General features: G+C 56.7%; 1 protein-coding gene across 1 annotated transcript in view; it reads right to left on the bottom strand.

Moving 5' to 3' along the window:
- The window catches only part of LOC134154589 (adenylate cyclase type 10-like), a 47,616-nt gene that overhangs the window by 20,364 nt on the left and 11,466 nt on the right, over positions 1 to 15,786 (bottom strand). The window contains exons 11-25 of the mRNA XM_062601264.1: positions 13,522 to 13,613; positions 7,959 to 8,122; positions 7,335 to 7,439; positions 6,899 to 6,937; positions 6,225 to 6,368; positions 5,516 to 5,721; positions 4,969 to 5,065; positions 4,548 to 4,636; positions 3,842 to 4,033; positions 3,479 to 3,600; positions 3,154 to 3,230; positions 2,645 to 2,834; positions 1,790 to 1,842; positions 1,178 to 1,331; positions 205 to 397 (exon numbers count right to left, since the gene is read on the bottom strand). Coding sequence (XP_062457248.1) covers positions 205 to 397; positions 1,178 to 1,331; positions 1,790 to 1,842; positions 2,645 to 2,834; positions 3,154 to 3,230; positions 3,479 to 3,600; positions 3,842 to 4,033; positions 4,548 to 4,636; positions 4,969 to 5,065; positions 5,516 to 5,721; positions 6,225 to 6,368; positions 6,899 to 6,937; positions 7,335 to 7,439; positions 7,959 to 8,122; positions 13,522 to 13,613 — 1,917 coding nt within the window. The remainder of the gene's footprint in view (positions 1 to 204; positions 398 to 1,177; positions 1,332 to 1,789; positions 1,843 to 2,644; positions 2,835 to 3,153; positions 3,231 to 3,478; positions 3,601 to 3,841; positions 4,034 to 4,547; positions 4,637 to 4,968; positions 5,066 to 5,515; positions 5,722 to 6,224; positions 6,369 to 6,898; positions 6,938 to 7,334; positions 7,440 to 7,958; positions 8,123 to 13,521; positions 13,614 to 15,786) is intronic.

The raw sequence follows: 15,786 nt of genomic DNA, 5'->3' as shown, positions 1-15,786 counted from the left end.
AGCACTCAGCTCAACACAAGGTCATCAGCCCCATCTCCAAGCTGCTCTTCAGTGCCTTTTGCCCACTGCGCTCAGGAACAGAAGCCTGCGCTATATGCCCCTGCTCTTCCCTCCAGGCAGCCAAGCGACTCCCCACCAGAGCCTCCAAACTACAAAAGCTCACAAGCAGCCCTTTGCCAGGGCCAGAGAGGGCCTCGCTCTCACCTTAACGAGGAAGACGTCGTTGAGGAGGCAGTAGCTGCTCTCTGCCATCAGCCCTTGGAGCTTTGTCTGCAGCACAAGCTGTCTGGCACTGCACGATTGACATGCCTGCAGGCCCAGGGCCATGGCCAGCACCATACGGAGGGCAGAGTAGACCTGCTTCAGGTTTAGCTCTGTCAGTTCCACGGCCACTACCCTGCCACGCAAAAGCAAAAGGGACCGAGATTCAGAGAGCAACGCAAAGAGCTGCAGACTTCCAAGGCAAAACTGTCAGAGAAGAGACACATCATCCAGGGCTGTCTGCAAGGGAGCTCTGGACATACAGCCCCAGACGGACTCTTCTTCCGCACACCTCCAAGTGCTTCACAGAGGGCCAAGCTTTTCCCCGCTTCTTACAGGGAAAAGCCACAGAGGGGCAATTGCTGCCAAGCCCCTGGCAGAGCCACCACCACACCCGGTGTCTCCACAGCTCTCAGCACCTCCCCCTGCATAGCAACTTGCCAGCTGAAGAAGCAAGGACTGAGCAAGTTGGGCCTTTGTGTTTGAATGCCACAGCTTTGCCATCTGCCTCCTATACTACGGGAAGCCATGGCTGCCGCAGTGGCCTTTGGGGATAAAAGCCCAAGGGCAAGCAGCCTTTCTCTGGCAGCTCCACCACACCACTCCCGCCTCCCCCAGCATTTTCCTTCTCCTTACTCTCCAGCTGCATGAAAAGCACGCAGCTTGGGCTCTTGCCAGCCCTTGCAGCCTGGCCTAAGTTTGCAAGAGCAACAGCCCTGGCTCCACAAGCCATTTCCAGCTCCCGCAAGACGTAGTAGGAGAGCGTGCAGCTGCTCCATACCAGCGGCTCCAGGAGGCTTTTCAGGGATGCTGCAGGCCAACGGCCAGCAGCACTAGCAGAGGGGCTCGAGGATGCCACGAACATCAGTGGATGGGCAAGGGAAGTGTCCCACAGGTAGCGCTCCAAAACACTCACCTGTGGCCAGCAGCCTGGCCTAAAGATGCCAGCTCAGTGAGTAAATGGCTCTTTCCAGAGCCAAGCACACCCTCAAACGCTAGGATGCTGCTTTCGCGACAAGTCCCGTAGGCTTTCAAGGCACTTTCAAAGAGGGCAATCTCCTCCTCGCGACCTGTGAAGGCAGACAAAAAGCAAGCTGCTGTAGCAAGCTCAAAAGCCAACAACCTTGGGCAGCCTTCCCTCTTGCTGCCACTGCACCTTCCCTCCACCGCACCTGCGAGCCTGCCCGCACCCAGGGCTCCTTCCCACCCTAAGAGCTACAATTCTGCAGCTAGGCCTGCCTTAGGGTACTCACAGCCCCACCTTCCTGCTGGAGCCTGGGAGCAACTGCGTTCTTGAAAGCTCCTGACACGCAAACGGTGCAGGAAGGCAGGAAGCACTAGGCGTCTCACTCTGATTCCCACCTCCACTGCTGGCCCATCTCCAACCTTACGAACGAGCTATGAGCCCAAACCTGATGGGCACTGCAGGCAACACCATCCCTTGCAAAAGCATCTCCATTCCCAGGCTGGTACTAGCAGCTACCAAGGGCAAGAAATGGGTATACACAAGAGCAAGGCATTCACCTACCGAGCAAGGGGCCGTACTCTGACCTCTCCTCCATAAGATCCAGGCCAAATGTGCTAGCGGGGGAGAGAAAAACAAAAGTCAGTGAAGGAGGCAGAAGCTGGAGGACAGAGAGTCATGCGTGCAGCTGAGGACACACTCTTGCCTACCCGCTCTTCTTTTGAGCATAATGGCAGCCTGCCCACGCTCCCACCACCAAAGTTCACGCTCATTCAGGAGAGAGTGCAAACACCAAACAAGCACAGCAAAAACTGCCAGCACATGGAAGCCCAAGGGCTTCTGACCACACTGGCACAGCACACGCTATCAACATGCAAGCAACAGAGGCCAAAACATCATCCAAAGAGAACCTACAAGCCTGGCCCAGAGGAACAGCTCCAGTTTCACCAGCAAGCGAGCAGGAAGACAGGCCCGGCCACCCACACTTTCCCAGGGGACCAGCATGGAGCAAAGTGCTTTCCAAGAGCTTCCTGCTCAGAAGCTGCCAAGATAATACCCCCTGGGTGGGTCACAATTGCCACTGCATTGCCACTTGTGTGCCAGCAAGCAAGCACAGGGCAGAAAGCAGAGTTGCAGGCCCTCTGGGCAGGGGCTGACAGGCCCCTCTGGGCCTACGGACTCCCGAGAGCCCTCTCCACCCCTACGCCATCACTCCTACTTTCCCAACAGCAACAGGCACCAAGGTGAACAGGCAAAAAGCACGGCCGTGCTATGGCTTTCCCTCTTCCCAGCCACAGTGGTGGGAGGCCTGGGGAGGGCAGCAGCTTGGCCTCTTTCTGCACAGCTCCTCTTTTTGCCCAAAGCTGCACCCTGGGTGCCTCCACGCCCCCAGGCAGCCTGCTCAAAGAGCACACTCACAGCTTCTGCGACATCCCCAGGTACTGATAGACAGTGCCAGGATCGCCAACCCCCTTCATCTGGGCCTTCGGCAGCTCCTTGAAGTAAGACCGGGGCAGCCGGGACGCTGCGTAGGTCGCCGCATCGCAGGACACCAGCCCCGGGTAGTGCTCCATCAGCCGGGCAGCCAGGTTCACCTTCTGGCCCATGACTGCCACAGAGAGAGAGCACGCGCTGACGTACTCAGGAGAGCAACCCGCACCACCCTTCCAGGCTGCCGGCTGCATCCCCTGCAGCACAGGCCAGCACAAAACCCTGCTGAGCACGAGCGAGAGCAACAAGGAGGCTCACAGCCTGTCCCCCGTCGTACGGCGGGACCCGCTCCGCCTCCGCCGGTCCCGACGCGCTGCCGCAGGCCAAGCCCTCGTCCTGGCCCGGTGCCCAGGGCCCACAGCTTCTTCCCCGACACTCTGCCTCTTCCTGTCAGAGACGCGGCCCGGGCACCCGCTCCGCAGACGGACACCTCGTACCTGTGTACTCGTGCCTGACGCGGTGGCCGACGACTCCGCAGAACGCCGTCCCGCTGGTGACCCCCACGGACACTGCCCTGAGGCGCAGGCAGAGCAGCAGGGACTCAGCAGTGCCCGTGCGCAGTCCTGCCTGCCCACCGCTGCCCCTTCCCCACGTCCCCGCGCTCTGCCGTCTGCCCCGGCAGCGCAGGCCTCGGGGACCGGCAGAGCCCGGCAGCGGACACGCCAGCTTGAGCGGGCTGCACGTGCAGAGCAGCCAGGCGCTCTGGCACCCCTCCGCACCCCCCGTCCCAGGCCGTCCCAGGCAGCACGCCTCCCCACTCACTCGATTTTCCCCAGCCTCCCGGAGCAGGCGGTGGAGATTTTAATCGCGCTTTCCAAGGCGCAAACGCTCTCGCAGGGCAGCTTTCCTCCAGGGAGGCCAAACACACACAGCAGCGTGCAGCCCTGCCGAGGACAGACGCAGCACACCTTGCCGCAACGCCTGCACCAAACCCTTCCCGCCCTGAGACTCCAGCCTCCGCCGACGGCAGCAGAGCTTCAGGGCAGCCCCAGGACACAGGGTACCGCTCCCAACGCCGAGGCAGAGCTGCTTCCCCTCTCCCCACCGTGCGAGAGACAGAGCCGCTTCCCTCCTCTCCACCACCACCCTCGCCCTCATGCACAGGCACTGCTCCTCCACGCTCACCTTATCAAACATGGAGATTTTGTTGATTTCGCCCTTGTGAGGACGGAGGATCTCCGAAATCAGCACGCTGCTGTCCTGGATTGCCTTGCAGATTTGCGTTAGGTTGACCTTGGCAGCAAACTGCAGCTTCACAAAGAGGCAGGTGACCGGCCGCAGCTCGGATAGGCACGCCAGGGGCTGTCTGTCGTCAATCTGGAAGACAGCAGTGGGCCACCTCCACCAGCCAGCTCGCCCTGGGCGCTTCCTGCCTGCAGCAGATACCAAGCCACAGCGCACAGAGCGGCAGCAGCGGGCGCTCTCAGAGGAATGCAGAAAGCCTCCTCGCAGCGCAAAGCAGTCGTCAGCCTGCGCGAGGCAGACCTACAACGGTGTAAGAAGGCACTGGGCATGGATGGACACAAGGGGCCACCCTCAGCAACGCTGTCACCGCTCCGGAGGCATCCCTCTCTTACCCCGGGGCCATGGCCAGAACAACATCAGTGGAAAATGCAGAGGGCAATCCACCCCGCCCTCACCCTCCGCGCTCTCTGCAGGAGCACACAGTCGGCAGGTTTCTGGCCCCTGCAGCACTCCTTTCCCAGGTTTTTGCATACAGGGGCATTTTCTTTGCCTTACCTGCTGTCTGGAGAACTGCCGCTCTGCAACACACATCTCCTTCTCCCCTCCCTCTCCCCCAAAAGGCACCTCCCAGCACTCGTGGCCATACCTTGCGCAGGACACTGGCTGGGATGTACTTCCTCAGCACCTTCCCCTGAGCACGATGAGGGGCCAAGGTAACAGCAGGCCTCAGGACGCCTACGCAAGGAAAACACACGCGGTCACTGGCAGCAGGGCGCTACGAGCCTGGCTACGGGGGCCTCGCAAAGCAGGGGCTGGCACTGCAACTCGGGGAGCAAGATCCTCCGCCCTTTGCCCGTGTGTTCCTCTGGCAGGTGCTCAGCCACAGCAGTCCCCTGGAAGCAGCAGGAAGCAGCCAGTGCCTCTGCTGCAGCGCAGCTGCGCCCCAAGCCCAACCACTAACTAACTGCAAGGGGGAGAGGGCAGAGGCCAGGCCCCAGCGGCCCCTCCGCAAGCCAGTCCCCATCTTTCTGGGCAGGCACAGCACAAGGCAAAGCCGGGGCACTCACCTGGCATTTCCAGAGAACGGCAGTTCAGCTGTGCTCGTGTGAACTTGGAGAAAAGGTCTTCGTGCTCCGACACAGACATCCGCTGCACGCCTGTAACCTGGAGGCACACGCAGCAGAAGCACTGCCATCGGCCTCCCCAGGAGTCCCAGGGCATGCTTCCTACCCTCCCTCCATCCCGCCCTCGCTTCCCAGAGAAGAGGAGGAGATCTCCGTGTAGCAAAGCCACCTTGCTGGATTTGCACTGGGACAAACGCTGGCATCAGCAGCACATGAGCTGTGCAGCCATCAGCCACGCACCCCCGACGTCTACAGAACACCGCCACGACTCCAGCAGGACCAAACCCTGACACTCCCTCCTGACGCCACCGCAAACCCAGCAAGCACAATCCACAGCTAGCCCTCGGCTGGAAGGGCAACAGCTACAGCTCTCCACCTCTGCTTTACAGCTACAACTCCCACAACGCCCATCTCCTCAGCCTTCGCACACCTTCCTCCCTCACCCCCAGCTCCAGGTGCCCCAAACAGCTCTAGAGGCCATCTCACCCACCTTCACAGCTCCTTGGCCTTTCACTCTCTTGCTCTTCACCTGGCTCTGGTTACAGAGCTCCCAGCAGCTGGCTGACAGGATAATATCACTTGCACTTGCAAGGTTTTGCGCCTGCCAGACTTCACCCACGGCCTTGCCAAGGATCAGGAAGTGCTGCTCCTTGCGGTCTCCCACAGTCAGCAGCGACATGTGCCCTGCAGAGATCCCTGGGGAAAGACAAGCACAACTGAGGCGCAGAGCACTTGCACCTCCACAGCCTCCCGCAGCGGCAACTCTCCACAGGCTCCGTTTCAAGCTCAACCCTGGAGACAGGCTCCTCCTCTCAGCTGCTTCAGCTGGAGGCACCCGTCCTTCATTACGGAGTCCAGCTGGAGTGTCGATGGGGAGGGGGTACAAAGTGGGGCCTGCCAACAGAGGGGCCTGAAACGGGTGCCAAGAAATAGGCACATGAAGCTGACACTGACAAAGTCTTCACAGCCACAGCACCCCAGAGGCCCAGCACACCAGCACCTTTGCTGGCCATCTGCTCAGGGTGCGTGCAGGCAGCTTGTAAGCGGCTACCTAAGAGCACACAACAGCCTTCCAGGCAGAAGGTTTCGACTGGCCCCACGAGGGATCACCACCTCTCCCCCAGGTGGAAAAGCACCCTGTGGCCCTGCACAGGGCCATGGAGCCACACACGGCACGGCTAGTCCAGCACACCCCGTACCTATCTTCAGTCGGAGCTTCAGGCCCACGTCTGTGTCACGGACGCTGTACTTCTCCTGGATTTGCCGGCAGCACTGCAGCACCAGGCTGATGGTGTCTCTCAGCTGTGTTTCCCTCACTCTCCACAGCACCAGTACAGCATCCCCTGCAGAAAGCAGGGGAACGGGGGAAGGCTCTCGTGAGACCTGACGCTCCCTGAGCTGCACCCCCCTGCACAGACAGCAGGAACCGGCAGGTGTGCTGAGGAAGATGCACTCGTCGGAAGGCCTCCTCCTCAACTACAGCTCTCTGGGCACAGGGATGCCTTCCCCTCCCCCAGGCCAGCTACAACAGCAGCCACAGAGGATGAAGGTGCACAGTGTGGCTACAGGAACACGGGCACCCCCGCTGCCGGTCCCACTCAGGGCAGAGATGAGAGGCCTCTCTCATCCCCTCCTTCCTACCATGCTGCCTCAACCCCCAAGCTCCCAGGCTGCCTCCCCAACACCTCCACACCAGCCCTGTCCCACTGCAGTTTCCCGCTTGGGGCCCGCGATGGCAGCTCCCCAGGAGCACCTGCGTGCCAACAGAGCCTCCCCTCTGGGCTTTGCCAGCTCACAGCTCACTCTGTCCTCTCCCCTAGCACGCCTCTGCAGTGGCAGCAGACAGAGAGAAGTTTCACTTAGAAATACGTACCTGCAAACTTCAAGATGTCTCCTCCAAAGCCCAGCAGCTCTGCAGGCAAAAGAAAGCAAGAGAAGAGTCGCCTCTGCACCTTCTTCAAGCAAGCCACAGAAGCAGCCACTCTGCTGCCTGAGCAGCACAAGGGCAGTGGTGCCTGGTGGGGCACCATTCAGGAAGGCACAGCTCCAGCCCTGCCTCTACACTGCTCACAGGCACCACAGCACTGGTGCCTACGGTACTGGGCACTGCCCAAAGGAGCTACTGAAGATAACACACCCGTTTCTCAGCACCAGTGTCCCCCAGCACAAGAGCCCAGCTGCTCTCGGTGGCCCTCAGCGCCCACAGAAACCCCCAGCACGCGCAAGGAGGCTGCCTAGCGCACCTCTCTGCTCTCCCAAAGAGCAGCCTCATGGCACCGTCCCAGACAGTCCTGCAGAACGGCACTTACCCTCCACAATGTCGCCCATGTAGTCATTGAGCGTTTGCGTTAGCTCGTCCGCACCCCGCTCGAGGCTGACGCTCTGGCTAAACTTCTCTGTCAGAGCAGTGAAACCTCAAAGAGGCACAAACAGGCACAGAGGAATCAGCAGGTGCCTACATGGCCGCCAGCTTCACGCTCCCACCTCAGAGAGCGTGCGCATTACATCGTGCCCTGACCTGGCTTGTGACAACGAGCCTGCACCACCCAAGAGAAACCACCACTCTCGCATTGGCCACTGCTCCTGGCAGCGTGCCTTCTCCCACACCACACAGCCTGGAGCAGGGGCCCCTGGCCCACGTGCTCTTGCAGCCCGTGGAGGAGTGCCTAGCACTGGGTACCTCTGCTGAGCCCAACTAGCCGACTCCCGGCCTCTTCCAGGCCTCTCCTCTTTTGGAGCCCCTTGTTCCTCCTGACGTCAGCCACCTCTGAGCTCTGCTTCCCCCAAAGTGGAAGATGGCAGCAGCAAAGAGGCCTCCTCTGATGCAGTCTCCACCAGAGGTGGCACCGGGGCTCCCAAAGGTCCAGAAAGTCCCAATGCCTCGTGTCTCTGACTTCTTCTCAACCCCCGCCCTTCACAAGCCTTGGACCCACCTGAGACGTCCGCAAAGAGCAGTACTCCATGAAAATTCTGAACGCAACGGGCTTCGTGCCTCAAGTCCTCAGATAAAATGAGGTCGGGGACGTAAGCAGCTACTTCCCCCAGTTCTGAGCAGTGCTTGGACCTTCTCTCCCAGACACAAGACATCGTCAGCGCCCTTGGGGTACACAGGGTACCTCAGGAGAAGACGACCGTGCCCAACCGGGAGCAGGCTAGCACAGCACCGCTCAGGGTTGCGCAATAGCCCGGGGCCTTGGGAGGGGCTGCTGGCCCCCTGCCACCAAGGGGCAGGTCACAATCAGCCGGCAGTGACATCAGCCACACGTCGTCGATTGCCCCTGTGCTGTCATCAGACAAGTGAGCCAGCTAACAGGGACAGCTTCTGCACGTCATCGCTCCCCTAGCAACTGCAGCATGCAGCGGGGCACGTCCTAGGTTGTTCTGTTGTGAAGAGCAAGTGGGTCTTTTCCAGGGGGTGGGGGACAGAGCAAACCTCCAGCCACACGGCTCCTTGGAGGCCAGGAGGAGATGGACAGGGCTGCACCAGCAGCACAGCGGACGGGCATATCAGAGAGGGGGAGAAAAAGCTGAAAGACGCGGCAGGAGGCAGCTCCAGCCCCCTGCTCTGCGGGAGAGAGCTGTGTAAAGCTTCCACGCCGCAGGGACATCCCCTCATGCTGGGCACCCCAGCTCACAGGCAGCCCAAGGCTCACTGCACCCTACGGGAAGGTGAGCCGGGGCTGAGGCTGACACCCTCGCAGGCGGTGCCCTTGCCACAGGGCGCAGTCCCATGGAGGCTGAACACGGCATGCACAGCTGGGTGCTGGCCTCTAGCCAGGCAAATTACAGCTGGCGGCTCCGACTTGCTTGTTTTCTGATCTGTTTTTCCTGGTTTCTCTTTTGCAAATAAACTCAAGAATCCCAGCTCCCTGTGCGTGCAGAGGGCACGAGCTGGGAGCCCCTGGGCTCTAGGGGCCAGCTCCTGCAGAGATTGCATGCCTAAGGCCAGAATGTGAAAGCGCAAGCGCAGAGCGGTTACCTGAGGTAGTGAAATTGTAACCAATAGAAAGATTTGTATAAAATACTCCCTGGAAAGTGTGTATAAATGAAGAACGAGAGTTGGAGAAGGTGTGCTAGCTTTGTGGATTTACCACCTAGCCCCCATCTCTGCGCAGAAATGAAATAAACAAATATCTCGAACCTGTGTGTCTGTTGGTTGCTTGCACACCGGGTAACAGAACCCAGATTTTGGAACAACAAAACCCTCCCAGGAGCCCCCCTCCAAACCCCTGGAGCCCCCCCAGGATCTCCCAACTCCCCCCTACCCCAGGGTCCCAACCAACCCCAGGAGGGCCCATAAAACTCCCTTTGTAGCCCCCCAACCCTCCAGAAGGCCCCCCCAAACCTGCAGCACTCAGGGTGGAGGGCAGCAGCCTATTTCTACCCCTTCCCCTAGGACAGGGAGATCTGGGTGTTTATTTGCCCCAGGGATGGTTGTTTGCCATTGGGGGGGGGCGGTATTTACCCCCCCTCCGCACCCAATGCCACTCTCCCCCACAGCCTCACCCCAACATCAACCCATGATGTACGCCAAAACCCTGCTGCAGCTGGGCATGATGTGACCCCCCCCCCGAGATGACACGACCCCCTCGAGGTCTCAACACCCCTGGGGGTGACACCTTCCCTCCCCCCCCGGGTGTCTCCCCTCCCCCGATGGCTTTTAATACGCTGGATTGTATTTATTCCCTAACCATCTTCTGGGGGGGGGGCGCTAGGGGGGGCGCTGGGGGGGCGGGTGGGGGCGCCCCACCAATGGAGGGGAGGGGCAGGGGGGACCATCTAGGGGGCACTGGCTCAGGAGCTGCCCCGCTGGCCTGGCCCCCACTTTACTGTCTGTAATTAAAGATGTTAAAATAAAGTAATTATTGGAAGCCTCGCGGGGGGCCCAGCGTCCGAGGAGGTGTGGGGACGGGGGAGGGTGTGGCGCTGCTGGCCACAGACACCTGGGTCCTCTGTACGAGTGCAGGGGAGGGGCGGGGCGGCATGCCCGGATGCCTGGGACCCTCCCAGACACCTGAGTCCCTTGGAGAACTGGGTTGTCCTGGACTTCTTGCGTTGCCTGGACTCCTGGGCACCTCGGACGCCTGGGCCCCTCGCTCACCCAGGGGAGTGGGGTTGGGGGGGTTCAGCATGGGAGCCCTGGACGCCTGGGTCCCCTCTATGTGGGGGAGAGCGGGGGGTGAGAAGGGGCACCCGGACGCCTGGGTCCCCCAAGGGGCAGTGGTAGAACTGAGACTCGTGGCTGGATCTGGTTGATCTTGTCAAATAAAATATTGAATCAGCAACAAGTTTTATTGTTTAAACCGTGGAACAAAAGGCTGCTCTGGGTCCTTCTTGTGCTCCCAGCCAAGAGGCACCTTATCGATAGCAACAAAACTTAAAAAAAAAAAAAGAAATCATAGAAATCTTGACTTTTGCTGCTCCTCACTGGCGCCTTCCAACGATCAAAAAGAGAACGGATCATTTTTATCCTTCCAATGCATCCGGGAAACATCCTCTCGGTCACTGACGGCAGGGCTCGGCGGCTGCTTCCCCTTTGGAGAGCGCGGTTTAATTTAATCTAGAGGGGATTTAGCGAAATGCTAAATGCGACATTGATCTCTAGGCGAGAGGCTGCTTTTTAAGCGTGGGGGAAAGCTCGTTCTCCAATGCGTGTTTGTCTTTGGTGGAAAGCTCTAAGCAGGTGGGAACAAAAGAAAAAAGGGAATAAAACATTTTTCCTCACGTTAGACCAGTGCTTTTCCAAAATCCTAAGGACTGTGAGTCATGGAAACTTCCTCAAATCTTTGCTGCATTGTAGTGTTTTCATATCGGATTTAAAATTGCAGTTAAACGAGGGGATTTTTTTGCATGTAAGCAGTGGGATGAAGATGAGCAGATCAGCGGAGACCTCCTCTCAGCGACCGTGAGCGTGTTGAGTGCGGTTTCATCTTGGCAGCCCTTGGTGGGCATGGCTGCTGCTAGAAGCTTGGAGGCAACGTGAGTCGGTTCCACCCCCCCCCCCAAAAAAAAAAAAAAGGAGGGAGAAGAAAGGAAAGAGAAGACAAACATTTCCAAGACATTTCATGGGACGTTGAGATCCTCAGGCTGAAGGAGGTGCTGCTCCGTGGTGTTGATCCCAAAGGATGAGCCAGGGACAGCAGAGCTCCTGCCCTACCCCAGGGCTCTCCGTGCCACCAGCTGCTGGCAATGACCGTCCTCTCCAAATGCAAAGGACCGGGGAGATGTTCACCCAAGGAGACCACCGGTGGTACCACCACACCTCACCAGCTGCAGCAGAAAACAGCCCAAGGCAGCTGCAGGAAACGGAGGCAAGTAGGAGTCCATCGCCCAGGTCTCCACAAACAGGACTTGCACCAGATGAGAGCAGAAGAGGGGAAACGGGCGTTTGCAACGGCTCTCAATCCTGAACGAACGACTCCAACCAGAGAAGACCGTATTCTCTCCATGAATTGTGCAAGATTCCCAGTCCCAAGTTGAGGTAGGATTTCCATCTTTACGTACTTCAGCCGTAACCTCCGTGAGTTCAGCAATTTGTGGAAAATGGCAGGAAGCGGCGAGGAACAGTGGAAAGGGTGGAAAATATTGGAAGACGAGGCAAAAGCAATGGAAAAATGCATAGAGGCAGAAAACAGGGAAAATGATGGAAATTGGGATGAAACCCCCAAAGCGGTGGAAAACACAAAAATACTACAAAATCACCTGCAAAATAAATGCCAAATATCCCATTAAAAAAATAAAAAAACTTCAGCACAATGTCTCCCACAAAATAAAAGCTACTAAAAAACCCCACAGAGAATGCACAAATAGCAGAAAACAGTAGAAGAATGCCAAAAAGTTGGAAATGTAAAAAGTGAAAGTAGAGAGAGCTTGAGAGAAAACAATAGCAAATGAAGTAAAAGAAAAAGAGAGATTAAAAAACCCCAATATATTCAACTGAAGGCTGAGCATGCATACAGAAGATCAGAAAATGTTTTATAAAAACACAAAAAAGGTGGATGCAATGACACAGAATGGAAAGAAAAGCAACACAAGTGTGAAAAGCACATGAAAAAGAAAAGGAATGATCATAAAGCAGAGGAAAAGAGCAGAAAATGCTAAAGAATGTGAAGACAGTGGAAAATGCAAGAAAGATGGTTAATGCGGGGGAAAAGAAGGGTTGAAAACAGCAGAAAATGATGGAAAAAAACATACCTGGAAAACTGCAGAAAGCATAATGACTGAAAACGCAAAAAAAAAAAGGCAAAAATGCAAAAAAAAAAGAAAAAAAAAGAAAAATGCAGAAAATGCTAGCACATGACAGAAAAATTCAGAAAACATCGTAATACGCAAGGAATGGCAGAAAATGCAAAACCTACCAAAACCTGGCCTCCAAAATAATGGAAAACACCTAAAGCAACAAGGAACACACACACACACAGACACAAACAAACTCCACACAGAAACAAACTCCAAGTGGAATTGAGTGGAAAAGAGAATAAATGGTGGAAAGCAGGGGAGATATTGTACCAAAAAAACAAGGAAGAAAATGCACAGAATTGCTGAAAAAATCAAAAATAAGAAGGTGGTAGAACAAGTAGGAGTTGATGAAAATGGGCAGAAAAAAGCAGAACATGGTGGGAAGGACTTAGAGGAGTAAAAATGGCAGAAAACAGAAACACCAGAAAAGGCAAAAAAAAAAAAAAAAAGTGAAAAATTCGAAGAACAACTGAAAGCATCAGGGACTGACTAAAGAGCAGAAAATTCTGAAAAGGAAAGGAAAATGGTGGAAATCACAGAAGAAGATGGAGAAAACAGAAAGGATGGATAACATGAAGAAAATGGAACACCAAGTACACTTAAAATGGTTAAAAATGGTTAAAATGGTTAAGCCAGAGATGTCAGAAAATGCAAAAAAAAAAAAAGTAAAAAAAAAGTGGAAAAACTGAGAAGTGGCAGAAAATCAAAAAAAAAGGGAAAACCTGAAAACACTTCAAATGGGACAAAACGCAAGAAATAGAGGAAAATTCACACCCCCCTCAAAAAAAATAATTGCCCAAAGTGTCCAACAGCAGCAGAAATCTTTGGAAAGAATATAAATAAAAAAGAAAGAAATGTGGAAAATGCAAAAAGCTCTATATGAAAACTGTGGGAAATGCAAAAAAAAGGAAAAAAAGTGTAAAACAGAGAAAGAATGGAAAAAGAGGACACAAAAAACGTTGAAAGGGGGAAAAAAGATGGAAAAGGGGAAAGCAGAAATGGTAGAAATGGCAGAAAAGGAGGGAGAGCAGCGACAGATGATGCAGGCACGGCAGAAAAGAGATGGTGCAAAGCAAGAAGTGCAGAAAGCTGTGGAAAATGGTGAAGAGCACCAAAAGAAAGTGGAAGGTGGAGAAACATCGAAATGGAAAATGAGGAAAGCGGGTAAATTGGAGGGGAAAAAGCAAAAAGAATATGGGCAGATGGAGGTCAGAAAACAGTGGGGATGGCCGTGATGTGCCAGCAGAGGAGCTGCACCAAGGTGATCGAGGTTCTCCCTGGCTCTTGGCCTCGGGGGCCTCCCTGCTGCTGGATGGGTTGCTGGGTCCACCGGCCAGCTCGTGGTGAGTCTGAGTGCACACCAGAGCTGTGCGTCTTGCTGGCTTTCATCCTTCCCGGGCTTCATTCACTCTCCGGTCAAGCCATGCCAGACCACAGGTACACAACAGACCAGATGGCCTCAGCCAGGAACAGGATGGTCGACAGCTAACAGTGCGGCTGGATGGCCAAGAGAGAACCCGGTGCACAGTTCCACAGCACCCAGGTGCTTCCGGTGTGAGCCTGCAGCGTGCAGGGGCCGTGGTGGGATTGCTGCTGGGGAAGCTGGACTGAACTGCTCCGTGTCCCTGAGCAGCTCCTATGGCTGGTTGATAGTGAAGGGACTGTTCTGCAGCACTGAATTCGCTGAAAGGGACTTGGTCACACACGGCCCCAGCGCCAGCAGCTCCGGATTACGGGGCGCCCCAGGGAATCAAAGCTGATGGCTCCTGGCTTTTGAGGTCTTTCAAGGGAAAACAGAAGCACATAGTCATGGGGAAGAGGGAGAGCAGAGGAAAGAAGCAATTCCCAGGATCGGCGCAGGGTGGGCATTGGTGATAGAGAGAGAGCTGCATGGCAAACCCCAGCTTGGCCCTTGCACAGCAGATGCAAGGCCTGAGGACAGCGGGTGTCTGTAGAGGCTACAGAGCTTCTCCCTCTTGCCCTTGTGTTTCCTGGTCCAGCAGAGCAACTGCCCTCTTCCCCCTTGCCTTTCTCTCGCTCCAAAAAAAATTACACACACATGGGCTGAAGAAACAGGACTTTATCTTTGAGGAAAGCAGAGCAAGGGGAGGAAGTGGTAGAACACTAATGGGACAGGATGCGCTTAGAGTTGTTGAGCTGTCCTGTGCTGCGGGAGACACCAGCCATGGCCCAGACCTTCCAGCACACCTGCGTGTCTGCGGTGTGCAGCCCCACGGCATTGGCACAGCTGTGGCAGTGCTGCTCAGAGTCACCTCCTGGCAGAAGGGTGACACCTCTGCCATGCTCTCTGGAGCCAGTGACCCAGTGCTCCAAAGCTGAACCTTGGTGGTGACCGCTCCCGGGCAGTTCTCAGTTCAGCACGGTCTGTGTCACCAGGCAACAGACGGAGGGTTCGGCATCAGCTTCCAGGGGCTGGAGGGCTGAGACAGAAAAGATCACAGCACATAACAGACTCCCACAGTTGCAGACCTCCTTGATATCCTGCCCAAACAGGGCCCGTCCCACCCAGCCCTTCCCAGGCCGGGCAGGCAGCACGTGGGACAAAAGGATCAGCTGCAAGTTGCTGGTCAGGAATACCCCGGGTGACCCACAAATACTCACCTCCTCTCCCCCAAAGAGGCAGACCACACCTGCCTGGCTTATGGCAGGGCCAGCAACTGGAGCTCCCTTCCAGGGCTCCCTCCTCCTCCCTGCCAGGGCCTCCTGCCACAGCTGCTCTCACTCACCATTGCAGATCTGCTCCACCTTCTCCTTCCTCTGCTTCATTTGCTGCCTCATGAGCCCTAGGCAAACACCTCCTGTCAGCCCTCATACTCCCCACCAAGACCCCAGCAGCACAGCTCCCATCTGGCTGTGCCAGCCTGGCCACTCATCCTCTTCCCCTTGTGCAAGGCTGGCCTCAGCGTGGTCCCCAGGGTGCAGGATGCAGGCATGCTGTGAGGCACTGCAGAACCTCCTCTTAGCCCACCTGCACGGTCAGGGATGCGACTGGGGTAGTGGCTCACCAAGGAACCTCACGGCTGCCTCCTGCAAGGATGCCTCAGGCTTCTCCAAGTATGGCAGGCTCTGGTGCAAGTATTGCTCCGCTCTGCTCCTGTCCCTCAGCACCTGGAGACACCGCAAGGCCGTGGGTTGGCACCGAGACTCCCTGGGGAGCCAGGCTTGACCCTCCTCCCACGACCGGCCTCCTCTTCCTTCCTCCTCATGACCCCCGGTGGCCTAGGGATGCTGAGATCCCCCCCAAGCCTTCTGACAAGGACAGCCAAGCCAGGGGCTCCTTCAGCATCCCAGGGGGGACAGCAAGGGCAGAGGGGCCTGGAGCAGAACCCGAGGCGGCTGGGGCTCTGGGCTGCAGCAGTGGGTGAGGGGCACAGCTGTGCGCCCTGCACGCTGGGCAGCGGGGCAGGCTTCGTCCGGTCAGGGCCCCGGGACTTTGGCCTTGTCCTTACCAGGTACTCCCCAATCTTGGCCAGCGTTGGAGCATGTCCCAGCCCACAGTGG

Source organism: Rhea pennata, unplaced genomic scaffold, assembly GCF_028389875.1.
Source record: "Rhea pennata isolate bPtePen1 unplaced genomic scaffold, bPtePen1.pri scaffold_32, whole genome shotgun sequence".
Lineage (NCBI taxonomy): Eukaryota > Metazoa > Chordata > Aves > Rheiformes > Rheidae > Rhea > Rhea pennata.
This window is presented reverse-complemented; position numbering and strand designations above follow the sequence as displayed.